Source organism: Mustela erminea, chromosome 4, assembly GCF_009829155.1.
Source record: "Mustela erminea isolate mMusErm1 chromosome 4, mMusErm1.Pri, whole genome shotgun sequence".
In the NCBI taxonomy this organism is placed as follows: Eukaryota; Metazoa; Chordata; class Mammalia; order Carnivora; family Mustelidae; genus Mustela; species Mustela erminea.
In genome coordinates, this window is record NC_045617.1 from 114,884,085 (window position 1) to 114,910,568 (window position 26,484).

At 41.6% G+C, this 26,484-nt stretch overlaps 1 protein-coding gene and 1 non-coding gene across 2 annotated transcripts; one reads left to right on the forward strand and one right to left on the reverse strand.

Annotated features, from left to right (window-relative positions):
* Positions 1-1,575: 1,575 nt before the first annotated feature.
* On the reverse strand, positions 1,576-25,716 carry CGAS (cyclic GMP-AMP synthase). The gene is made up of 5 exons (XM_032340471.1): positions 24,906-25,716; positions 17,669-17,888; positions 10,653-10,895; positions 5,006-5,108; positions 1,576-3,099 (listed from the first exon to the last, which is right to left on the reverse strand). The coding sequence occupies exons 1-5, from the start codon at positions 25,572-25,574 to the stop codon at positions 2,748-2,750; spliced, it is 1,587 nt and encodes a 528-aa protein (XP_032196362.1). The 5' UTR covers positions 25,575-25,716; the 3' UTR covers positions 1,576-2,747.
* LOC116589629 lies at positions 17,046-17,149 on the forward strand. The gene has a single exon (XR_004285388.1). It is a non-coding gene; the product is annotated as a small nucleolar RNA U13 (small nucleolar RNA).
* Positions 25,717-26,484: the final 768 nt, after the last annotated feature.

Consider the following 26,484-nt stretch of genomic DNA (forward strand, 5'->3'; position numbering starts at 1 on the left):
GAAAACAAACCTGAGTGCTTGTGGGGGGGGAGGGGTCTCCTGAAACTGCAGTTGGTGTCAGAAGTGAGGCTGTTCCTGTGGGGGCTGTTTCCCCTTCAACTGTGTAGTTGGCTGAACTGGCACAACACTCCTGAGCGAGTGCCCTCCCCCAGAATATGTACGGGAACCTTGACTTGTTTCCAACCAATCCAATATGGTAAAGGGGATGGAAGGTACACATGTGCATGCAATTATGTTATATAAGATCGTAGCACAGCCTCTTTCTTTTTTCTTTTTTTTCTCACTTTTTAAATTTATTTTTTAATTTTTAATTTTTTTATAAACATATAATATATTTTTATCCCCTGGGGTACAGGCCTGTGAATTGCCAGGTTTACACACTTCACAGCACTCACCATAGCACATACCCTCCCCAATGTCCATAACCCCTTCTCCCAACCCCACTTCCCCCAGCAACCCTCAGTTTGTTTTGTGAGATTAAGAGTCACTTATGGTTTGTCTCCCTCCCAATCCCCTCTTGTTTCATTTCATATCAGGGAGATCATATGATCTCATATCAGGGAGATCATATGATAGTTGTCTTTCTCCGATTGACTTATTTCGCTAAGCATGATACCCTCTAGTTCCATCCACGTTGTCGCAAATGGCAAGATTTCATTTCTTTTGATAGCTGCATAGTATTCCATTGCGTAGCACAGCCTCTGTGCTAGAGTCTCTCCCTCCCTTGAGCTCTGAAGTGACCTGCCATGTTGTGTGGGCTGCCAGTGCTGGGGGGATGGCATGGCAAGGAACCCAAGGCAGCTCCTAGCAGCTAAGGGTGAACTCTGGCTGCTGTCCATAAGAAACTGAAGTCCTGGGGCGCCTGGGTGGCTCAGTGGGTTAAAGCCTCTGCCTTCGGCTCAGGTCATGATCCCAGGGTCCTGGGATCGAGCCCCACATCAGGCTCTCTGCTCAGCAGGGAGAAACTGAAGTCCTCAGCCTTTCAAACGTGTGGACCTAAACACCACCAACAAAGCACCTTTCTCGGTCAAGCCTCGGATGAAACTGCAGCCCCAGCTGACACTTTGATGGTAGCCTTGTGAGACCCTGCACAGAGCCATGCCCAGGGTCTTGACCCACACACACAGAAAATAAATGTGTGCTGTTTGAAGTCACTAGGTTTGTGGTAACTTGTTAGGCAACAATAGGAAACTATAGAGTTCAACCCCTCAATCCCACTGTCACCATACAAGTCCTTAGTCTGTTCCCTTATCCTCCCCAAATAACTCATCATAATTTTGATAAGACCGAGTCAATGGTTATATTACTTCAACTTCATATATAAATACAGCTGAGCAATATTCTCAAATCAGAACTTTTCTTGCACGAATTTGTTTTTCCCCTGGAATTAAAAGAAGTTTGGAATTTTTTTGGTCTTTTTTTTTTTTTTTTGTCTACTTTTCTACTATTTAGCATCCACTGTCCCCCAAACTCTCCTCCAAATATCTAACTTTTCTCTTAGTATGTTCAAGTAGGTTGTTAGACATGTATAAAGTGCACAAACTGTAGAGAAGACTGATAAATTCAACTACATTAAAATTTTTAAAACTTATTTACTAAAAGACACCAAAAATGGTAAAAACACACCACACAAGTTATTCATCATGTAGACAAGCAACAAAGCATAAATATCCAAAGTATATGAAGAACTTCTACAAAACCATGAGAAAACAATACAACAGTCCATAAGAAAATATACAAAATACTCAAGTAGGAAAAGGTTAATGAACAGTGTCTACATTGAATGCTGCCTGAGCCGAGGAGAAAGGGTGATTCCATCCGTTCCTTTCAGTGTTATACCATATGCATTTATTACCTTTCCAGAAATACATATAAAAGTGTTGCAAAAGGGGTGCCTGGGTGGCTCAGTTGGTTAAGCGTCTGCCCCCAGGGTCCTGAGATCCACACCCACAACATGTTCCCCACTCAGAGAGGAGCCTTCTTCTCCCTCCCCATCTACCTGATGCTACCCCTACTTGTATTCCCTCTGTGTGTGTGTGAAATAAATAAATAAAATCTCTTTTTAAAGTGTTACTAAACATAAAAATAATAAAGGAAAATAAATTATATGTTTCATATTTGGCCATGTGCATTGGTCTATATTTTGCTATGACTTTATGGATTTCCTGAGACACATAGAGACAATATAGAACTTATCTTTTCATTTCCTTCTTGCCTATTCTGGCATAGGACAGGATACTGCTTCCAAATATATTTGAACATTGAACAAAGCCTACCAGTTTTGTGGAGGCAATGATCATTTCTCATATTGTCTCTTGCAAACTTCCTCACGCATTTGTGCTACGTAAGTAGTGTTCAGTGAGTGTTTGATGAATTTAACTCTGGTGATATGTATTTCTAATTTTATTTGTAAGTAATCTCTATACCCAACATGGGGCTCAAACTTAGAGCCCTGAGATCAAGAGTCACATACTCCACCGACTGAGCCAGCCAGGCACCCCATGTTCTTCTTTTCATTCCAAACTGGTGAAGCTTTTAGATCTTAAAGACTCCTTTTGCTTCTTATTCTTTGACTAATCTCTTTCATAAGACGATCAATCCTTTTATACTGATTCAGGTTTCTTTAGACAGTTGAGAGCTAAATCATTATTTACATTCCTTTTAGTAGATCACTGATGCGACAAATTTCAAACATTCCAATTATTATAAAGTCACTCTAATTCTTGATTCTTTTCGAAAATATAATTTCAAAATTCATAAAAAACTGGAAATCCATTTTTTCTTTCATATTCAATTTGCTGTGATAGAAATTCTTTATTTATTTTGTCAATTTGGTCCCGAGAGAAAAGATTGAATCCAGGAATAAAATAATGCTTCAGTTGTTCCGTCTTGAGGCACTCAAGAAAGTATGTCACACACTTATCAAAGCAGAGCTCTAGGTCTCTGGTGTCCCACAGACTGTCTTGTGGGTCCCGGGTACAGACATGAAAGAAGGCAGTTTTCACATGGTAGGAGCAGAATTTTTCCAGTTCCTTTCGGTGTCTAAACTTCACTTTCAATTGTTCTAAGAGATACTTCATTAGTTTTAAGCAATCTTTCCTATTGAATAAAAAAGAAAAGCACTTATTTTTATTTATTTACAACCTGCTTCATTCCACAAAAAGCTTTAGGCATCTTACAGGAAAAACATATGAAGATATAATAAACAATACAGATATTATGTATAAAAATACAAAAAACAATAAAGGCATAAATATAATTATAGGGTCATTCTAAACCTTGGTTATGTTTTGAAATATATGCTGTGAAGTTTCAAAAACATTTTATTCTTCCCTCTTCCTTATTTTTAGCTTAAATATTCTATCAGGATGAATTTATGTATGAAACTGGCAGATATTTATATTATTCATTCAGTTATTTAGTACCTAGAAAAATCTTGTTTTAACTTTTACAAAATGATTTTGTCTTACTAGGCTGAAAATATTTAATTATTCATCCAGTTATTTTGTAGTTGATAAGATGCAATATTACAAAACTATTTAGTCTTATCAGAAATACAGTTTTCTTAATGCCTGTTTTAAAGCCCACAGACAAAGCCTTAAAGAATCTGGGTGGCTCAGTCGGTTAAGCGTCTGCTTTGGGCTTAGGTCATGATCCCAGGGTTCTGGCATCAAGCCCCACAGGCTTTCCTGCTCAGCGGAAAGCCTGCTTCTCTTTCTCCCTTTGCCTGCCACTCCTCCTGCTTGTGCTCTCTGTCAAATAAATAAATACAATCTTTTAAAAAAAAAAAAAAAAAAAAAGAACATCAGGGCACCGGGTGGCTTAGTTGCTTGAGCGAATGCCTTCAGCTCAGATCATGATCTCAGAATCTCAGGACTGAGTCACACATCGGGCTCCCTGCTCAGCAACGAGTGTGCTTCTCCCTCTGACCTTCCCCCTCTAATGCTCACTCTCTCTCATTCTCCCCCTCTCAAATAGATAAATAAAATCTTAAAAAAAAAAAAAAAGAACCTCCCATGCTCGCCCATTGGGCATTCTTGTTCTGACCTTTTAACTTCTGTGAACCTTCTATTGAACAACTTTAGAAACTCAAATGATTTCTTTTCAATCTCAGTTTTTTATGATGTGTGTACTAACAAGGAAAAGAATTACCCACTCTTAGTGTTGTTTCACGTTTAGCTAGTCAGTCCCTGGCCTTCAACACAAACCATCCAGAAGAAGGCACCAGTATTAACATCCAATAAGAATGATCTTTTGGCCTCTTCCAACTCTGGCATTAATACTCATTACCTTGAAGCCACCAGAATACTAGGACGCATCCAATTGTTGTGGCTAGCTGTGGTGAGTGATCATATCCTCTCACTTGGTCAGACTTTATACAACTATCTGATCTAGCTTCAGGAATATGCTCTCTGGCCTTGCCTTCTAACTACACTATTTCCTTGGGTCCTTGGATTTGGCTTCCCTGGTTTCATGCTCATCTCCTAGATAATACTCCAGGATCAATCCAGCCACACACTGCCCCTAGGACTCAACTCAGCAATGATCATCTTTAGGTTAGAGCTATGAAATCAGTAAATAATTAGATGTTCAGGGGTGCCTGGGTGGCTTAGTCGGTTAAGTGTCTGCCTTCAGCTCAGGTCCTGAGATCGAGCCCTGTGTCAGGTACCCAGCTCAGTGAGGAATCTGCTTCTCCCTCTCCTGCTGCTCCTCCCCCTTCTCGTGCTCTCCCTCTCAAATGAATAAATAAAATCTTTACTGTTTTATTTTTTAAAGATTTTATTTATGTATTTGACAGAAAGAGACACAGCGAGAGGAGGGAACACAAGCAGGTGGAGTGGAAGAGGAGAAGGAGGCTTCCCGCTGAGCAGGGAGCCTCATGTGGGGCTCCATCAGCTGAAGGCAGATGCTTAACGACTGAGCCACCCAGGTGCCCCTAAATAAAATCTTAAAAAAAAAAAATGAAATTTTCCATAGATAATCTATAACAAAACAAGGAAGTTACCTGCAACATTTTATTCCATCAGTTTCACAGCATGTTTTAGAATGTCCATGACTTTTCAAGAGGTCCTTCTCAATGTGAGAGAAGGAGAGCCGCCATGTTTCTTCTTAATTTCCAAAAGAAAAATAGAAAAGCACTTTACCAAAACATTCATATATAAATATAACACAATGCTGAAGTGATTTCCTTCATTAAAATATCACTCTGGAAGATTTCTAGGAGGAGACAGACCAAAAGAAGCGAATAGAAAAATAATGTAATTACATATTAAAACAAGTGATTTGAGGGCGCCTGGGTAGCTGTTCTGTATGGTTAGATATTTTTGTGATTTGTCCCGCATAACTGACCACCTGGACATACATATACACAGGCAGGCTAAGGAATGTTGTTTGTTAGACTCATGCTAACATGAGTCTCATGTGAATAACCTTGGGAGTCTGATTGTTTAAACTGTATTATCTGGCCTCCAGGTCAGAACTGACCCTTCTGTTCTGGATGCCAGGAGCTACAAATCGTATCTCACATCTCCTCCTGCTCCAGGCTCGGCTGGCCTCCCAGAATGGAATCCAGGAAGGGAGGCAGATACACAGCCTAGGTTCCTTGAAAACATAGAAACATGATAACGTGGAAATGCACCGTGCTCCAAACTGCATGTAGGCGAACACATGTTTCATTTCAAACCCTGTGATTTGCCCTATAATAATGGCCCTTATGGGGATGGTCAGTTGGAAGTCTCACCCGAGGGGAGGACCCTCCACCCAGGCCTCTCTATGGGGACCCCAGCCTGGCTGTTTCCACTGGGTTCCCTGGCTGATAAGGCTGGATGTTCCAAGTACTCGATTTGATGTAACTTTGCCTTATTTTCACTTATTGCCTACTATAAGCTTCATCTCTGTGTAGATTCCTTTCCTCTCCTGTTTCTGTTGTTTTCTGTAATAGATAGGTTTCTATTAGCTTTTTATAATAATAATAATAAAGTTTTGTTTCCTTTTTGGAACCAAAACACAGCAGTTATGAATCTTTTGTGCAGAACAGTGGCTCAGTCCTTAATGTGTCTGGCTCATGATTTCGGCTCAGGTCATGATCTCCTGGGTTGTGGGATTGAGGCTCATATGGGCTCTGCACTCAGGGAGGAGTCTGCTTGAGACTCTCCTTCTGCAGCTCCCCCCACTCTCTCTCTCTAAAATAAATAAATTAATATTTTAAAAAATAAAATAAAACAAGTGATTTGAAGCAGACAATGAGCTGAGATAGGAAAAAATGGTGGGGAGCAGCACGGAGCTTAATATAATTAGCCATAACAAGATATAGTACTTTTATACATCGTTAAGTTCAGTTTTTTTAATATTCTGTTTCAATAATAATTTAAATCAATTGATTCACATTTTTTGTTCATTTTTTATACCATACTTGCAAGTTTTTGTATTCATGTAAAATGAACAAGGGAATGTTGCCTTTTTACTATTCCTTGGGAGACTTCGTGTAAGAATAGAATGATTTCCAACCCTTCCCCCCAGGTTTTACCATGGCTAACTCTTTTACATTCTGACTATTCTATTATTTGTTGGTTTTATATCAGAAATATATGATTGGTTTATAACTTGAAAATCAATCAATTTACTCTGTCTCATTAACAGAACAGAGGAAAAACATATGATCAGGGGTGCCTGGGTGGTTCAGTTGTTAAGCATCTTCCTTCAGCTCAGGTCATGATCCCAGGGTCCTGGGATCAAGGCCCACATCGGGCTCCTGGCTCAGGGGAATCTGCTTCTCCCTCTCGCATTCCCCCTGCTGTGTTCTCTCTCTCTCTCTCTCTCTCTCTGTCAAATAAATAAATAAAATCTTAAAAAAAAAAAAAGATCACTTCACCTGAAGTAGGAAATGCAGCTAATAAAACAACATTCATTCATAATTTAAATAAAAAACATCTCTTAATATTTTAAATCTGGATGGAAACTTGACCTGACAAAAGGTAGATTCAACTGAAAGAGTTCCCAAAGGCAAAAGCCAAAACAACTTAGGAGTGCCTGGGTGGCTCAGGCAGTTAAGCATCTGCCTTTGGCTCTGGTCATAATCCCAGGGTCCTGCGATCAAGCCCCACATCCGGCTCCCTGCTGGGCAGGAAGTCTGCTTCTCCCTCTCTCACTCCCCTGCTTATGTTCCCTCTCTCACCGTCTTTCTCTCTCTCTCTGTCAAATAAATAAATAAAATCTTTTTTTTTTAAGTTTATTTTTAAAAACTACATTATCATTTCTCACGTTTTGGATTATCGGCAAAAATTCCAAAGTTTAATGAGTGTTGTCGCTAAGGCTGAGGGTGAAATCGGTACTCTTGGTACATTGCTGTGGGATTGCAAATTGTGTGATCCCTGTGGAGGTGATTCTGGCAATGTCTAGCAAAATTATGTATAGATCTACTTGACTGGTTGTGAAGACAGACTGAGAAAAGGAATGGGTACTACCTCCATACAGAGCCAGGGCTCGGTATTCAAGATATCTTACTAAGTGATATAAGTGATAAAAAGAAGGTGTAATTTTTATCTTAAAGGGCGAGTAGCATATGAATATATGCAAATATGTGTTTACTTATATGAAAGGTAAACCAAAAACAAGAGAATTTCCAATTAGGGAAAGAGGGAAGAATGAAGAGCGAACAGCTTGGATGTTGGAACCATGTGAATGCCTTATAAATTTATGATATAAAAATAAATAAAAATTGAAAATCCAACATCTAGGGACACCTGGGTGGCTCATTCGTTTAAAACAACGGCTTTCAGCTCAGGAGAAATTTTTTCAAGCAGATTTAAGCTTGATAGTTTGACTGTCTTTTTATCTTCAGAACAAAAGAACTACAAATAAATCTTCAACTTTTTAAATTATACTCTTGATAATGGATGCTGGTATTACTTCTAAATAAGATAGGTAGATTTTTTTTAAATTTTCACTAAAAACCAAATTAATTCTATTTTTAAAAATATAGCTTGTGAGGCCAGAAAATTTATAGTAAACTGTTTGGAAAGAGAAAAACTAAAATAGGTGTTAATGCATGCCTGCAATGTAGTGTCAGTATTTTCACTGCGAATATGCCCCCTCTGTTCAGTCATTTGGATTCAGAGATTTGAGGGGAGGGGGAATACCTGAATACAGATAACCTAGAATGATAGGAGGAGAACAGCCAAGGGTAACGAGAGTAACAAGAGAGCAAGGTCACCTGAGCACCCATCACCAGCCTCCGCTTTGATCTTAACCCAAGGACAGGAAGAACTACCCAGTCACATGGGCCTTTGAAAGACCACAGTGCCTCTAAGGGCTCTCTCATCCCTAATCTGATTTGTCTCCCAGTCTTGCCCAGGGCAGTCGGTAGTAGGCCAGCAAGAGAGTGGTATGGGTCATGTCAAGATTTCTGCATCTCATACAGAGAGAGTTTCTTGGGATAGCCATTCTAGAAATTATTCAGGGGTGGCAACCCCTCTTTGAAGAAAGCTGTGTTCCTTTTCCAAAATTATGAATAATGATATCTGTAATTCCCTCTTAACCACTTTTCTTGCAGAAAATGACTCCTATATATGTATAATGTAAAAAGTTATGATGTGTCTACAAAACATAAGCCATCAAACTAAGCATGATTAATTAATTCCAGGATTTGTTCAGCAATACTAATTTGTAACTTGATTCCTACATTTTGTGGTCTCGTCCAGTATCCCTGGAATCCAGCTATAGTGGTACCAAAAGTCCTTAATTTATGAGAAAAATAAAATAATCACCTAAAATGATTTTAGCTGTTTTATCTGCAGACTAACTCAGAACTTGAATGTTATCCAAGAGCACCACCTGAAAAACCTGTCCTTACCCGCCAGGCGGAGTACACAGTACACAGCAGTACACAGGTCCAACTGCACCCGAGGCTGCAAAGGTCAGGTAGCTGCATGGAGCACAGCAGAAGGGCAAGAAGGAATGGGAATGGCAAGAAGGCTGAGAATGAGATCTAGGCTCTGATGAGAACATTAATTTTAACTGCCTTGGATTAAACTAGGGATTTTACATACGCTGTCTCATTTTTTACCTTCCCAGAAGCTTTTTTTTTTTTTTTAAATTTATTCATTTGAGGGGCGCCTGGGTGGCTCAGTGGGTTAAGCCTCTGCCTTCAGCTCAGGTCATGATCTCAAGGTCCTGGGATCGGGCCCCACATCAGGCTCCCTGCTGAGCAGAGAGCCTGCTTCCCCCTCTCTCTCTGCCTGCCTCTCTGCCTACTTGTGATCTCTGTCTCTTTCTCTCTGCCAAAAAAATAAATTAAATTAAATATTTTTTAAAAATTTATTCATTTGAGAAAGAGAAAAAACTTGAGTGCAGTGATGGGGCGGGGGACAGAGGGAGAGAGAGAATCTCAAGCGGACTCCCCACTGAACTTGACACAGTAGCCCAATCCCAGGATCCCGAGATCACGATGTGAGCTGAAGCCAAGAGTCAGCCACTTAACCAACTGAGTCACCCAGGTGTGCCCCCACCCCCAGAAACTTTCAAGTAGCTTTGATTAAACCAGTATAGAGATGAGCAAACAGATTTAGAGAGACTTGGTTAACTAGCCCCAGATCACACATCTAGTAGGAGGAGAAGCCTCAGGATTCAGACCCAGGGCAGTCTGACTCCAAGGCTAGTATTGCCCTTCTCTACTGAAAATAAACAAGCAAAATAACACTCCAATGTGAGTTAGAAGACATTTTAAATCTGAGTATTTGATATTACTGCTACAACTCTGCCTTTTTCTTTTTTTTCTTTTTCTTTCTTTTTTTTTTTTTTTACACTTTTCCAACGAGTAATTATTATTAGTTAGGCCATGATTCAGAATCCCAGGGTGGGGATCACCATGCATCCAGGTCCGCCTTCACCACCCTGGGAGAAGGACGGAGGACAGAGGAGAGGTGGGCGGAGCCAGTTCAGATCTTCCCAGGAAATGTGCCTTCTGCCTGGCGGTCGTCCCAGGTCGACATCCAGGTAGTTCTGCCAGCAGTTCCTGGTCTGGTTCTGGTTAGGGAAGCGGCTGTCAAAAGGGGCAGTCTGGAAGTTCTTAATTTTGGTCTTGATGTCTTCTGCCATGGTGCTGACTCTAAACACACCACAGCAGCATCTCGCAGCTCAATGTGACCCTCAGCCAACTCTGCCTTTTTCAATTACATTCCTCACCAAACTCCCATTTTACAGTCTGTTTAGCCTGATGGCTCTTGATATGTTGACAGCACTAATTACTGTCCTAGGATATAACATTAATAACCCTTGGGTGCCTGGCTAGCTCCACGGTTAGAGCATGTGACTCTGGATCTTGGGATAGTGAGTTCAAGCCCCAGATGGGGCATAGAGCTTACTTTATTTATTTTTTTAAAGATTTTACTTATGTATTTGAGAAAGAGAATATGATCGGGGGGAAAGGGAGAAGCAAAGGGACAATCAGACTTCCCACGGAGTGGGGAGATCTATGTGGGGCTTGATCCCAGGACCCTGGGATCATGACCAGAGCTGAAGGCAGACATTCAACTGACTGAGCCTCCCAGGTACCCCATAGAGCTTACTTAAAAAAAAAAAAAGAAAAAGAAAAAGAAAGAAAAAAGGATGGACCCCTCTTTTTGTCTGTAAGTTAACCTTCGCATTCAAGTTACCTTGAAAACCATTTCCTTCCTTCGCATGCTTGGGTACCAGGTAAAATGGCTGTCGCCTTAAATTGGTTTTAACTTTTGTTCCAAGCCACTGACTGATGGGCATTCCTTCCTGGGTGCTAGCAGGCCAGCTGCTTTTTGACTCCAAAGCCAGGATTATATCCACAGATATTTCTTTGGGTTTTCTAATAAGAAGTGTTACAGCAGGGCTCCCCCTCTTCTTCTTCTCCATAATGACATCGATACCTGTTTAAAAGTATAAAAGGGGAAGACAGCAATTATCAATACGATTTTCTGCAAAAATAATATATCCGTCATTGGAGATCTGTAAAGTGCTGAGTGTAAGGTGAAAATGAGTTCTAAAGTAGAAACTGACCCCACAAAGCAAAGTGTTTTTCCCTGGGGCACCTGGGTGGCTCAGTGGGTTAAAGCCTCTGCCTTCGGCTCAGGTCATGATCCCAGGGTCCTGGGATCAAGCCCCAAGGTCCTGGGATCAAGCCCCGCATCAGGCTCTCTGCTCAGCCGGGAGCCTGCTTCCCTTCCTCTCTCTCTGCCTGTCTCTCTGCCTACTTGTAATCTCTGTCTGTCGAATAAAATAAATAAAATATTTTTTTTTAAAAAGTGTTTTCCCCCATTTAAGCAATATTTATCGATACCTACCATAGAGAAGCATTGTCAAAATTCTGTCTGGTATAAATGATGAAAAGCCCCTGAAGTTGTTGGGCTTTTGGAGTACTATGATAAAATTTTCACTCACATGTATGGGGGGGCAGTATGGAGGGAAGCCTGGAGAAAAAAGCAGATGAGTGGCAGGGAGGAGACGGGCCATCGCAAAGACCACAGCAACTATCCAACATACAGCGTGTGTGTCTGTGACACCACAGAGGCAGGTGGCACGAAGACAAGGGAGCAATGCATGTTCACTGCAGCATCATTCACAACAGCTAAGACATGGAACAACCTAAGTGTCCATGGATGGAAGAACGGATACAGGAATTGTGGTACGTACACACAATGGACCAGCATTTGGCCTTAATGAAGAAGATCCTGCCATTGGTGACGACAGGGTGATCTGGAGGCCATTACACTAAGTGAAACAAGCTACATGCAGAAAGGCAGATACTGCATGACCTCACTTTTATGTGGAATCTAAAAAAGCAGAATACATAGAAGCAGAGGGTAGGATGGTAGTTATTGGGGATGGGGAGGTGGGGAAAATGGGGAGATATTAGTTACAGTTATGCAGGATGAGTAAGCATGATGACTGTCATTGATACTACTACACTAAATACTGGAAATGAGCTCAGAGAGTAGATTTTTAGGTCCTCTCACTTTAAATACAGCTGACCCCTGAACAGCATGGGTTTGAAATACATTGGTTGGCTTAAATGAGTGTTTTTCTGGTAAATACAGTACAATCTTGTAAATATATTTTCTCTTCCCTATGATTTTCTCTTTTTGAGTTTTTAAATTCCAGTTAGCTAACATACAATGTGATATTAGTTTCGGGTATACAACATAGTGACTCAACACTTCCATACATCACCCAGTGCTCATCATGACAAGTCCAGTCCTTAATCCCATCACCTATTTATTTATTTATTTATTTATTTATTTATTTATTTATTTGACAGAGATCACAAGTAGGCAGAGAGAGAGGAGGGGAAGCAGTCTCCCTGTTGAGCAGAGAGCCCGATGCGGGGCTCAATCCCAGGACCCTGAGATCATGACCTGAGCCAAAGGCAGAGGCTTTAACGCACTGAGCCTCCCAGGCGTCCCATCCCATCACCTATTTAATCCATCCCCTCCCCCGTCTCTTCTGGTAACCATCAGTTTGTTCTCTGTAGCTAAGAGTCTGTTTCTTTGTGTTCCTTTGCTTCTTGTTTTGTTCCTTAAATCCCACGTATGAGTATGATCAGATGATATCTGTCTTTCTCTGACCGACATATTTCACTTAGCATTATACTCTCCAGCTCAATCCATATGATTGCAAATGGCAAGATGTCATTCTTTTTTCATGGCTAAATAATATTTCATTGTAGATATACATATACCACATCTTTATCCATTCATCAATCAATAAACACTTGGGCAGCTTCCATATCTTGGCTATCGTAAATAATACTTCTATAAATATACGGGTGCATGTATCCCTTTGAATTAGTGTTCTTGTATTCTTTGGGTAAATACCTAGTACTATGATTGCTGGATTATAGGGTATTATATTTTTAACTTTTTGATGAATCTCCATACTGTTTTCCAGAGTGGCTGCCCCAGTTTGCATTCCCATCAATAAAGCACTAAAGTTCCTTTATCTACACATCCTTGCCAACACTTGTTGTTTCTTGTGTTTTTGATTTTGGCCATTCTGACAGGTGTGAGGTAATATCCTATTGCAGTTTTGATTTGCATTTCTCTGATGTTGTCATGATAAACACCTTTTCATGTAGCTCTTCGCCATCTGCATGTCTTCTTTGGAGAAATGTCTGTTCATGTCTTAATTGGATTATTTTTCTTTTTTGGTGTTGAGTTTAATAAGTACTTTGTATATTTTGGATACTAACCTTTATTGGATATATCATTTGCGAATCTCTTCTCCCATTCTGTAGATTGCCTTTTATTTTATTTTAATTGATTAAATTAAAGATTTTCTTTATTTATTTGACACAGAGACAGAAAAAGAGCACAAGCAGGGAGAATGGAAGAGGGAAAAGAAGTCTCCACGGTGAGCAGGGAGCCCAATGCAGGACTCTGTCTCAGGACCCCAAGATCATGGCCTGAGAAGAAGACAGTCATTTAACCAACTGAGCCACCCAGACGCCCCCGTAGTTGACTTTTAGTTCTGTTGATTGTATCTTTTGCTGTGCAGAGACTTTTTATTTTGACATAGACATTCCTTATGATTTTCTTAACATTTTTTTCTCTAACTTACTTTATTATAAGAATATAATATATACTACATATAACATACAAAATACATGTTAATCAGCTGTTTATGTTATTAAGAGGGCTTCCAATCAACAGGAGGCTCTTGGTGGTTAAGTTCTGTTTAGTTATACACAGATTTTTTTTTTTAAGATTTTATTTATTTATTTGACAGAGAGAAATTACAAGTACACTGAGATGAAGGCAGAGAGAGAGAGAGAAGGAAGCAGGCTCCCTGCTGAGCAGAGAGCCCGATGCGGGACTCGATCCCAGGACCCTGAGATCATGACCTGAGCCGAAGGCAGCGGCTTAACCCACTGAGCCACCCAGGCGCCCTAGTTATACACAGATTTTTGACTATGCAGAGAGCTTGGTGGCCCTAACTATCATGTTGTTCAAGGATCAACAGTACAGTTTTTGTTTTTTGTTTTTTAAGATTTTATTTATTTGACAGAGAGAAATCACAAGTAGGCAGAGAGGCAGGCAGAGAGAGAGGGGGGAGGAAGCAGGCTCCCTGCGGAGCAGAGAGCCAGGTGTGGGGCTTGATCCCAGGACCCTGGGATCATGACATGAGCCGAAGGCAGAGGTTTTAACCCACTGAGCCACCCAAGCACCCCCAGTTTTTGTTTTTGTTTTTTTTAAAGAAGTGGGGACGCCTGGGTGGCTCAATTGGTAAAACCGCTGCCTTCGGCTCAGGTAATGATCCCAGGGTTCTGGGATCGAGTCCTGAAGAGGGGTCCTTGCTCTGCAGGGAGCCTACTTCTCTCTCTGCCTCTGCCTGCCACTCTGCCTGCTTGTGCGTGCTCACTCTCTCTCTCTCTGACAAATAAATAAATAAAATCTTAAAAAAAAAAAAACCACAAGTAGCAGAAATGAGAGCAATTAAAAAGGTTTAAATCAGAGCATCTGAGTGGCTCAGTCATTAAGTGTCTGCCTTAGGCTCAGGTCCCGATCTCAGGGTCCTGGGATCGAGCCCCACATCTGGCTCTCTGCTCGGCAGGAGGCCTGTTTCTCCCTCTCTCTCTGCTTGTGTTTCCTCTCTTGCTGTGTCTCTCTCTGTCAAGCAAATAAATAAAATCTTTTAAAGAAATAAATAAAAATAAAGGGGTTTAAATAAACAAAACTGGTAGATGGACTGAATCAGTAAGGTAAGAAAGAAGGTAGAAGTCTAGAATGTAATCCCAGGATTTTGGCCTGGAAAATGGTTGACATTGATTTGATTCTTCAATATGGAACAATCAAAAGGAAGAAATATGGGGCTGAGTTGCACTTGGTTTTAGACACACTGAGCTATAGGTGTGTGGAAAACCCCCAAGTAAAGATGGCCATATGACAGGTGGCTGTGGTGGTCAGAAATTCAGGAAAACCTCTAGATGAGAGATACTGGCTTTGCGATTGGGAAGTGTACAAGCAGTAGTTAAAGACTACTCTTAGACAAGACTTCTGGAAGGGACCACAGTGAGAGAGAAGCTAGAGAACCAAGGAGAACACTCTAGAGAAGGCCCTCATTTTCTTATTACTAAATCTGCAAAACCCACTTCTTACCCATGATATTCTTCTACCCTCCTATTCCTACTAAGAAGTGTCCATCTACCTTTTAAAGGCCACCCTTGCACAAAGGCTACTCCTCCCATCCTAAGCACCTTGTTTCTTCAATTGTTCCCTCTCTCCTCATCAGGGGCGGCTCCCTCCCTACCGGATCATTTCTATCTATATATAAAGGGTTCCAGTATTTCTCATTCTCAAATATCCCTCTCTCTTGACCCCACCCTGCCTCTTCCCCACACTTACCCACATTTCTGTGCCCTTTACAGCGGAGACTTTGTAAGGATATGCTTACACATGCTGTCCATACAGGACCCCACTCGAACTGTTAAGTCAAAGGCACCAACAAACCCCACAAAACTATAGACCAAATCCTATGGTTTCTGGAAGTCAGTAGCATTCTACACCCTGACCCCTCATTCTGCAAAGTCACATAGTCTCCTTGTGCTCCTTCTCTTCTTCCCAACCTCTAATGGGATCCTCCTCCTCTTACCACTCTACTTAACACTGCAACTCCCCCTCCCCCATCCTACCCTCAGCACTCCTGGTCCCTCTCACTTTGCTATACTTTTTCATCATAAAACTTACTATTTTCTAGTATATAAGATAATTATGGTTTCCATTCATTATTAATTGTATGTCTGCCCTTACCTAACCATGAGGTACAGAAGGGTGAGGGTCTTCATCTCTTTGTTCATTACTGTATCCCAAACACCTAGACCATCTGGCACATTAGAGGATCGGTGGATACTGATTCATGAATAAACGAATCAATGTTCTCTGCCTACACGGTCTCATCTATGGCCAATGCCATTTATATGTTCACATACAGCCCGAACATATCCTCTGCACTTCAAACCCATATACAATTACATACATGACATTCTCACTTCAGTGTATCACAGGAATCTCCAACTTAATATATCCAAAGCCAAACTCCTTTAGTTCATACCTCAAGATACGTTCCTCTTCAGTCCTTCCCATCTTAGAAAATGGTACAATCAATCCACACAGGTGCTCAGTCAGAAATCTGGAGGCCTTCTTTAACTTAGTCCTTTCTCTCAACCCCTGCACTTACTACAAGCTTGGATGTGTCTGCTTCTCTCCATCCCATCCTCCATGTAAGCCACCATTGTCTTTCACCTGAATTACTTCAATATTTTCCCTTTTTCTTTCCTTTTCCTTATTTGTCTTTTTAGAATATCTTCGCCAGAGAAGCCAGAGTAAACTTTTAAAAATACAAAGCCAAGGGTGCCTGGGTGGCTCAGTGGGTTAAAGCTCTGCCTTCGGCTCAGGTCATGATCCCAGAGTCCTGGGATCGAGGCCCGCATCGGGCTCTCTGCTCAGCGGGGAGCCTGCTTCCCTCCCTCTCTCTGCCTGCCTCTGTGCCTACTTGTGATCTCTGTCTGTCAAATAAATAAATAAAATCTTAAAAAAAAATACAAAGCCAATCATTATGCCTTCATTAAAACCTGAATGAACATGAAATCATCTGAATTCATTTCCAGGATCTACAAGTCCTTGCACAATCTAGCCCCTGATCACCTCTTCAACTTCATTTCGTGTCACTCTTCCCCTTGTCCACACAGGCCTCTTATTGTTCCTTGAGCTTGCTATTTTCTGCCTTGGGGTCTTACTCCACCCCAATTGCCACTATTTCCCCTAGTTCATTCCCTTCAGAGCACTCGGTACAATTTGTGTTTACAAGCTTCAAGAGGTGAACCCGGGGATTTTATGCAACCACATGTATCCAGAGGCATAAGGCAGCTGTCCAGTGAATAGTCAGTGGAGACCAAACTAGAACTAATCAACATTTAGAAAAAATGCCAAGAAAATGTAGTAAAGTAAAATCAAAAGCAAAGAGTTGTTTCTAGGAGGTACTGATCAATAGTCTGCTGCAGAGAGGTCAAGAAAGATCAGGAGAGGATGCTTTTGTAGTTCGTAAGTATGATGATTGGGTGCTCACGCTGCTGTGTGATATATGCCTCCCTCAAACCCTGTTATGACGGGGGCACTTTAACTGCTTGATGTGGGGGAAAAAAAAGTCAGTAGAGGAGTGTACATTGGCAATTAGTAGGTATGATTAAAACTTCAAGAATCAGGGCACCTGGGTGGCTCAGTTGGTTGGGCGGCTGCTTTCGGCTCACATCATAAACCTGGAGACTCAGGATCGAGTCCCACATCGGATTCCCTGCTCAGTGGAGAGGCTGGTTCTGGGGCACCTGGGTGGCTCAGTGGGTTAAAGCCTCTCCCTTCGGCTCAGGTCATGGTCCTAGGGTCCTGGGATGGAGGCCCGCATCGGGCTCTCTGCTCAGTAGGGAGCCTGCTTCCCTTCCTCTCTCTCTGCCTGCCTCTCTGCCTACTTATGATCTCTGTCTGTCAAATAAATAAATAAAATCTTTAAAAAAAAAGAGAGAGAGAGAGAGTCTGCTTCTCCCTCTGATCTTCTCCCCTTCTCATGCTCTTTCTCCCACTCTGTCTCTTTCAAATAAATAAAATCTAAAAAAAAAAAAAGAAGAACTTCAAGAATCAAAAGTCAAAAATCTTACCTTGAATGTTTTTAATTTCTTCCTTAATGATCTTCCTAAACTTGAACAGCATCTTAGAAGCTGATAATATTTCATCTTCTACAAACTGAATCAGAGGATTTCCTTTAGGATTTCTTTTGAACTTCACGAAGTAATAAGCACCACTGTTGCAATATTCTTCTAGTTGAATTCTGGGGACCTCCAGTTTGAACATTATATCAAATTCATTAGGAGCAGAAATCTAAGAAATAGTAAAAATAGCACTGAAATGTTGTTTTGTGAATATTTTCCAAGCAACTGCGATTTTTTTCTTGAAATGTCCACTTAACACACTACTTTGAAAAGCAAGATTCCTAAGATTCATACCCTCTGGAAGAGGGATGAGTGAAACTAGGAGAGTATTATTGTTTTGGTTTGTAGGTTCCATACTTTTTTTTAACCAAGAGTATGCATTATTTTTATAATTTAGAACAATTTTAAATTATATCATGCAAGCTTTTAAAATCCGTACCAACTTTTTCTGAATTAAAAACTTAAAATGAAAAACCTATAAGGTGCTATCTTTTATGTCACAAGTGACATGCTGCAGCCACACTCCTGTCACAATGGTCTAAAAAAAACGTGTGTGGCCCTGTGCTGGCTAGTTGAGCAAGGGCCATCTTGTTAGAGCTGCTGGTCACCCAAGTAACTGCGAGTGCCAAGTCATGCACTACATTAATGTCTTTGAACCACAGCATTTTAGGAGCTTCAAAGAATCATTTTCATCCTCACAATAATAATCTATGAATCAGCAATTATGTCAAATGATTATTTTTCCTGTAGTAAAAATACCACAAATCTCTCATGAGTCAGGAGCATGCTTCAAGCACAGCTATTGGACTGTACTGCTCAACAGGGTACCTAGGAGCCATGTCTACTGACCATATGAAATGGGGCTAGTCCAGATTGAGATGTACTGTGTTGTATATTCAATCGTGTCCTCCCCAAACTCATATATTGAAGTCCTAACCCCAAAAGTGACTGTACTTCGAGACAGGGTTTTTAGATGGTGAAATGAGATCATGAGGGTACGGTGCTAATCTGATAACACTGGTGGGAGGAGAAGGAGGTGGTAGAAGAGGAAGAGGAGAGGAAGAGAGATTCCCTTTCTCTCTGTCCACATGCACCGAGGAGTAAAGTGAGGATACAGGGAGCAGGTGGCTGTCTATAAGCAACGAAGAGAGTCCTCACCCAAACCTAACCATCCTTCACTATGATCTTTGACTTCCAGCCTCCACAACTCTCAGAAAATAATCTTATGTTGTTTAAGCCACCTGGTTTATAGTGTTTTTGTAATGGCAGCCTGAGCTGACTATGAGAGTCAAACACTTGCGAGTGACATCAGTGAGAATAAAGTAAGAGCCTGCGAAAATCCACTCTTCCATAAAAGCAACAAGAACACGGGCCAGATTAGTCAGTTCAACTTTTTCAGATCTGTATATTAACCAGGAGTTTGCAACAATCCAAGGAGGATTTGTTCCAGAAAAATGGCTAAATCTCAATAGGAACTGGGAGCTCTGTGGGCGCTGCCCTAGTCTCACCCCCAGAGCACAGAAGTTTCTCATTCCCATTCCCTCTCAGAAACCTCCACCTAGAGTCCCTACTGTTCTAACACCATAAATTCAGCCACCCGTTTGGAAGCACCATATAAACAGAATCATATAAAATGTACTCTATTATAACTGACTCTTTTTAACATTACATTTGTGAGATTCACCCATATTGTTGCGTGTGTTGGTAATTTGTTCTTTTTCATCTTACGCAGTATACTACTGGCTTAGTGGAATCTATCAGAATACATTTACTTCTTCTGTCTTTGAGTATTTGGATTATTTCCAGTTTTGAACTATTACAAAGTTAATGCTCAGTGTTCTGAGCACTCTTATATATGCCTTTTGGTGGACAGGAGCACTCATTTCCACTGTGTACATATCTAGGAGTAGAACTGCTGGACCATAGGATAAGCGTATCTTTAGCCTTAGACCAAAGTGTCAATTTTCCAAAGAGGTTATACCAACCTATCTTCTCTTCATCAAGGCAAAGCAGTTTCAGTTGCTCCACATCTTCTAAGATGGTACTGTCAAGCCTTTTAAAATTTTAGCCATTCTAGTGGATAGATGTGTAACAGAATCTCATCATAATTTTAATTTACATTTTCCGGCTGATTAATGATGTTGAACACGTTTATTGTTATTTGGTTATATACTAAAGCATCTATTCAAGTGCTTTTGCCCAATTTTAAATTGGTTTGTCTTTCTTATTGATTTGTACTAGTCCTTTGTCAAATATACATATTGAGAGTAACTTCTTTGAGTTTGTGGCTTGCATTTTCATTCTCTCAATGGTGAGAAGTTCAATTCTAATGAAGTCCATTTTATCTATTTTTATGGTCAGCAATTTTAGTGTCCTATTTAAGAAATATTTGTACATCCCATTGTTATGATGATATTCTTCTATGCTTTCTTCTAGAAGCTTTGTTGTTTCCTCCTTTATCTTTAGGTTTATTTTATATCTTGAATTAACTTTTGTATATGATGTGTGGGGTTGGTGGCTGTCATGGATATCCAATTGACCCAGTATCAACTATTGAAAAAACCATCCTTTCTCCCATTGAACTACACTATTGCATATATTTTGTACTGAATTGAACTATATATGCAGGTCTGTCCCTGGACTTTCTACTCAATTAGCCTATTTGTCTATCATTGCACCAGTAATATCTGCTTAATTAAGGTATTTTTATAGTAAGTCTTGCTCTTTGATAGGGCAAATCCTCTAACATTTTCTCCTTTAGATATGCCTGGATTGGGGTACCTGGGTGGCTTGGTTGGTTGGACGTCTGCCTTCTGCTCAGGTCGTGATCTCGGGGTCCTGGGATCAAGTCCCATGTGGGGCTCCCTGCTGCTTCTCCCTCTCCCTCCGCCCCTCCTCACCCCTGTGTTCTCTCTCTCTTTCTCTGCTTTGTCTCTCTCAAAAACATAAATAAAATCTTAAAAAAAAAAAAAGAAAAGAAAAAAGAATTGCCTGGGTTATTCTAGGTCCTTTGCATTTCTTGTATTTTCATTTCATTTCATTTCATTTTTTTTAAGTAGTCTCCATGCCCAGCGTGGAGCCCAACATGGGACTTAAACTGAGAACCCTGAGATCAAGACCTGAGCTGAGTCAGGAATCAGATGCTTAACTGTCTGAGCCACCCAGGCACACCCCCACCTTTGCATTTTCATATAAGTCTTATAATAAGCTTGTCAATTTAATTAAAAAAAATTGATAGGGCTTTGACTAAATTGCACTAAATATATATAAATCAATTTGAGGAAAACAGAACATGATATAGATTTCCATTTATTTAATCTGTTTTCAAATTTACTCAGCAATATTTTAAAATTTCTATCATCTTTAGCAATATTTATTCCTAAATATTTGATGATCGTGATGCTATCATAAATGGCATTTTTACATTTCATTTACACTCTTTTTGTTGTTACTATATTGAGGTACTTTGATTTTTTTTTTAAAGATTTTATTTATTTATTTGAAAGACAGAGATCACAAGTAGGCAGAGAGATAGGCAGAGGGAGAGAGAGGGAAGCAGGCTCCCTGCTGAGCAGAGAGCCCGATGCGGGACTCGATCCCAGGACCATGAGATCATGACCTGAGCCGAAGGCAGAGGCTTTAACCCACTGAGCCACCCAGGCGCCCCATGATTTTTGGTTTACTGACTTTGTATCCAGCAATCCTGCTAAATTCACTGGAAACAGTTGAACACAGGTTTGAATTGGGCAGGTCCACTTATACATGGTTGTTGTTGTTTTTAAACAGTACAGTATTATAAATGTATTGTGTCTTCCTTATGATTTTCTTAGTAACATTTTCTCTTCTCTTCTTACTTTATTATAAAATACATATAATGAACAAAGTATGTGTTACTCTTACTGTTCATCAAAAAGTCAAAACTAGGCTCTTAGTAGTTAAGGTTTTGGGGAGTCAAAAGTTATATGCAGCTGCACCTGGCTGGCTCAGTCAGTTAAGCGTCTGCCTTCGGCTGGGGTCATGATCTCAGGGTCCTGGGATTGAGCCCCACGTGGGGCTCCCTGCTCAGCAGGGAACCTGCTTCTCCCCTTCCCTCTACCTACTGATTTCCCTGCTTGTGTGTGCTTTCTCTCTCTGACAAATAAATTTTTAAAAAATTTTAAAAATTAAAAAAAATTTTTAAGTTATATGCAGATTTTTGACTGCATGGATGGGAAAGGGTTGATGCCCCTAGTCCCTGTGTTGTTCAAAGGCCAACTGTATTTCTAATAGTTTGTACAAAAATTCAATCAAGTCATCTGCATAAACACGTTTTATTATTCTTTTTCTGATCTTACGTATTTTGCTTCTTTTTCCTGCTTTGTTTACATGGGCTCTACGTATTCCTTTACCTTCTCCTTTTTTGTTCAACATTATGACAAGATTCATTCACATTGTTGTATGTGGCTGGAGTTCTTCTCTTTACTGGTTAATGTACTAGCTAGAACCACTACAATTACTTGATTTCTATATGGCCTTACACTCAGCCCAAACTTATGATTGGTAAATTGCAAAGAGACAAAGAGAACATTATGGAGTGGCAATTACCTCTGGGTAATTCCAAAATTTCCAAATTTTCACCTAAAACTTGACAATATTACAATAAAATACATGAATAAAAATGTGTCAATATGGAACCAAGTAAATAAATTACTGATAACAGTGAATAAAATAAACAGGAATAATATTGCTCTTCTATAAGCTTTTCCTAACTTTCCAGGGACATCAACATGGAAAAGAGGTGACTATGGGAAAGGCTGAGAAAAGTGGTAGTGGGCGGGTAGCTGTGGGAGCCTGCCAGAGGATTAACTGCTGGAGCCAGGCAATGAATCAACTCTACCATGAAAATGTATCAGTTTTGGGGCACCTGGGTGGCTCAGTGGGTTAAAGCCTCTGCCTTCAGCTCAGGTCATGATCCCAGGGTCCTGGGATCGAACTCTATCTACATGGGGCTTTCTGCTCAACAGAGAGCCTGCTTCAGCTCAATAGAGAGCCTGCTTCAGCCCCCTCTCTCTCTGCCTGCCTCTCTGCCCACTTGTGATCTCTGTCTGTTAAATAACTAAGTAAAATCTTGAAAGAAAATGTATCAGCTTTAAAAATCAATACATGTTTTAGGAAAACAAATTTCATTCAATTTCTTCCACCAGTGTATGATTTTAAAAAGGAGAGGCACCCGGCTGGCTCTGTCAGAAAAGCACATGACTCTTCATCTCAGGTTGTAATTCAAGCCGCACTTTGAGTGTGAAGATTACTTTTAGAAATAGAATTTTTAAAGAAATAAAAATAAAAAGGAGACAGGTTATTGGGCAGCTGGTCTGGCTCAGTTGGTAGAGTATGTCCCACTCTTTATCTCAGGGTCCTGAGTTCAAGACCCACTTTGGATGTGGAGCTTACGTTAAAGAAAAAAAAAAAAAAAGGAGACTGCTTCTGACTGGAAACTTCTTTAAACATCTTATTGTTCCTTCCATATGACTGAACTGAATGATATTTATGTAATAAGAATCACACTTAAGCCAAACAATCTAGTGAAAATTTTGCTCATTTGGCTATCAAAACACTTCAGATGCAATTATATAGTCTTCATTGCTAAAAGAGTTTTAAGATTCAAAGACTGATACATACAGTGTCTTTCTGGCAGTAAACAAATATCACTAGGTCCACACCAATGAAATGGGCAGCTGTTTAGGCTACAATTTATGTAAAACATTTTGTGACAATGGAGTTTACAATCCAGGTGGCAAGCCAAAAGAAAAATATATGAAAGGTTTAATTTCTACTGAAATCTACCAGGTTAAATGCTTATAGTGGGAATGAAGTTTGAATCTGCTACCCTGAGAAGACAGAGGTCTTGAGAGAAACCACCCATCCTTTCTTCTTGAGCATGTTCATTCATTCGTTTGAAAACGTGCTATGTGTTAAGGCTTAGAAACACAAAGATGCATAATATTTGGCCTGCTATCAGGAGTTTATAATTCTAAAAACCTAATCTAGAGTTTGACAATCATTTACTTCTGAAAGAGAGAAGTTAATTGAATAAAGCCAATAGGTAACAATAAAATAAATTACGGTCACCTAAATGCTATCAGCCTCTATTTCCTTCATGCTATACCCAAGATTTTAACAGATCTCCTGCAGGTGCACAGCCCGGCCCTGAAAAATCGGACTAGGTGAGAACTCAACCAAAGAAATTGCCACTAGGGGCCCCCGGGGGGCTCAGATGGTGAAACCTCTGTCTTCACCTCAGATCGTGATCTCAGAGCCCCGGGGATCCAGCGAGCTCCCTGTTCCGCGGGAATTCTGCTTCTCCCTCCTCCCACCCCCTCACCCCTGGTTGTGCGCGCTCGTTTTCTCTCTCTCTCTCGCTCTCACTCACACACAGAAATAAAATCTTAACAAAACAAACAACAACAACAACAAAAAAAAAAAAAAAACATCACTGGTCAGGAAAGATTCTCTAGTCAGAAACCTGCTCCTAAATCTTCAACGCCTACTGTCATGAAGACTTTAATAACTCAGCCACACACAAACAAAGGGAGCCGTGGAATACATACTCTGAAACAATCACGCTTTATGTGTATTTAGGAGGTACACTTTTTAGGGTCTGTAGGAGATCTTTTTCTTTAAAAAAAATTTTTTTTTTTAATCACTCACTGTGAGGTTCCCATGACATTGGCATAAAAAAAAAACTGGGGAGAGGGGAAGTCCGCAGCGGCTGGGGGACTGACTGAAGATATTCTTCCTATAATTTTTCCCATAGGAAAAATGCTCCTAGATATACCAATTTTGTGTAATTTTTCGCACTCCTAATTATCCAAGCCGGAATCTAAGGCACACCAAGTAGGGCCCTGTACAGAAACTCCATACAATCTGCTTGCATGAATGAATCTATACATTGGAATTTCCCAACAGTAATGTCTTGACAGTAGTTGGCACCAATGTTGGTTAGCTGTACGTTCGCTGGATGTACAGATGGGTACACGAACAGCTGTTCTTCTCTTTGGAACTGAATCACAGGCCACAAAAGAACAAGAGTCTGAGTTACTTTCGAAGGGAAGTGAGGGGCCGCGCGACCCGCGGGTGTTGGGACTATCGGGCAGGCTGGGGACGGGGGCGAGGGAGTCGGCGGGAGGAGAGGCGTTGGGCAGCTCACCTTCACGCGCTCGTAGTAGCTTCCGGTGCACAGCCGCGAGACACCCTGGAACTCGGACTCGCAGCTCTGCAATCTCCGCTGCAGGTGGTCCACAACCCGGTTCACAATCTCCGCCGCCTCTGAGATTTCCTGGCGCCTCAGCTTCAACTTTTCCAGCACCGTTCGGGGCTTCCAGGCGCCCGGCGCCGCCCCCTTCTGCCTGAGTCTTGAGGCGGGAACCAGCGGGCCGAGGCCGAGGCCGAGGCCAAGGCCGAGGCGGGAGACCTCCGTGGGCTCTGGCAGGGTTCTCTGCTCCAGAGGGGCGCGCGCGCCCCTCTCGCGGCGAGATCCAGTCCTGGGAAGGGGCGGCCCCGGGGACGCAGGAGGTGCCAGCTTCCCCGCCGGAACCGCCAGCCCCTCCACCACGTCCTCAGCACCCAGAGGCGCCTTCTTGGCACAGGCATTCCGCGCGCGCACCGGTGGTCTCTCGGGAGAGCCCGGGGCACGCTTCTTCCGCCCGGATCCAGGTGCCCCGACCCCGCCGCACTTCTGTGCTTTGGGCCGGGCTGCCCTAAGGGCGGCGGGAGGTTCGCTGGGCTCCGTCGGGGGACCCTTCACTCCTTGAGCCTTGGGCGCGGCGGCTCCGGCCTTCGAAGCTGTCCTCGTGGCCTTTCCGCGCCGGGGGTCCATGGCTGGCGCTCTCTGTTCCCCGAAAGAAGGGAGACTTGGCCTCGGGAAAGGCCACGGAAGGAGGAGCCGGCAGTCGCAGCGGGAAATGAAACTTAAACAACTGGCGGGAACACAGGGACCGCGGCCTGAGAGCAAGCGCCCAAACTGAACCCTGGGAGGTCACGGGGAGCCGGGCCGGGCCACCAAGGGGCGGGCCGCCCACGGTGCCGGGAGAGATGCTAAGTTTCTCACCCTCCGTTGCTCGCGAGTCGCGGGGTCGGGAAGCAACCAGTTCAGTTCAACCTCTGAACGCAACCAGAGGGCCTCAGAAAACACCCTCAAGGTGCTTTGAAAGCTTAACAGATTTGCTGGCATTAGGCCTAAAAGAATTTGGGGGAAACTAGAGAGCTTCTCCCACATTGAAGTCGACAGAGAAACTTTTTCTTTTTTTAAGATTTTATTTATTTATTTGAGAGAGAGAGAGAGAAGGAGCGGGCGGGGGGCAGAGGGAGAGGGAGAAGCAGACTCCCTGCTGAGCAGGGACAACACAACTTGCCTCACCCCCACCCCCACCCCCAAGCCTCCGCCATGCAGGGCTCAACCCCAGGACCCTGAGACCATTACCTGAACCTAAGGCAAATGTTTAACTGGCTGAGCCACACAGGCACCCTGATAGAGAAACCTTTTCAGTGTGAGTTTAAGTAAGGGTACTTTTTAAATTAATGAAATAGAAAATGTCCAACTTTTACAAAATGGAAATGAAATGAGGACTGACTGCAATTGGAATAAATATTTCATTTTATTTGACTTTGTAAAAGCAATACAGTCTTAAATTGTGTCCAAGTTCTATTTTTTTTTAAAGATTTTTAAAAAATTATACTTATTTGTCAGACAAAGATAGAGCTCACAAGCAGGGGAGCAGCAGGCAGAG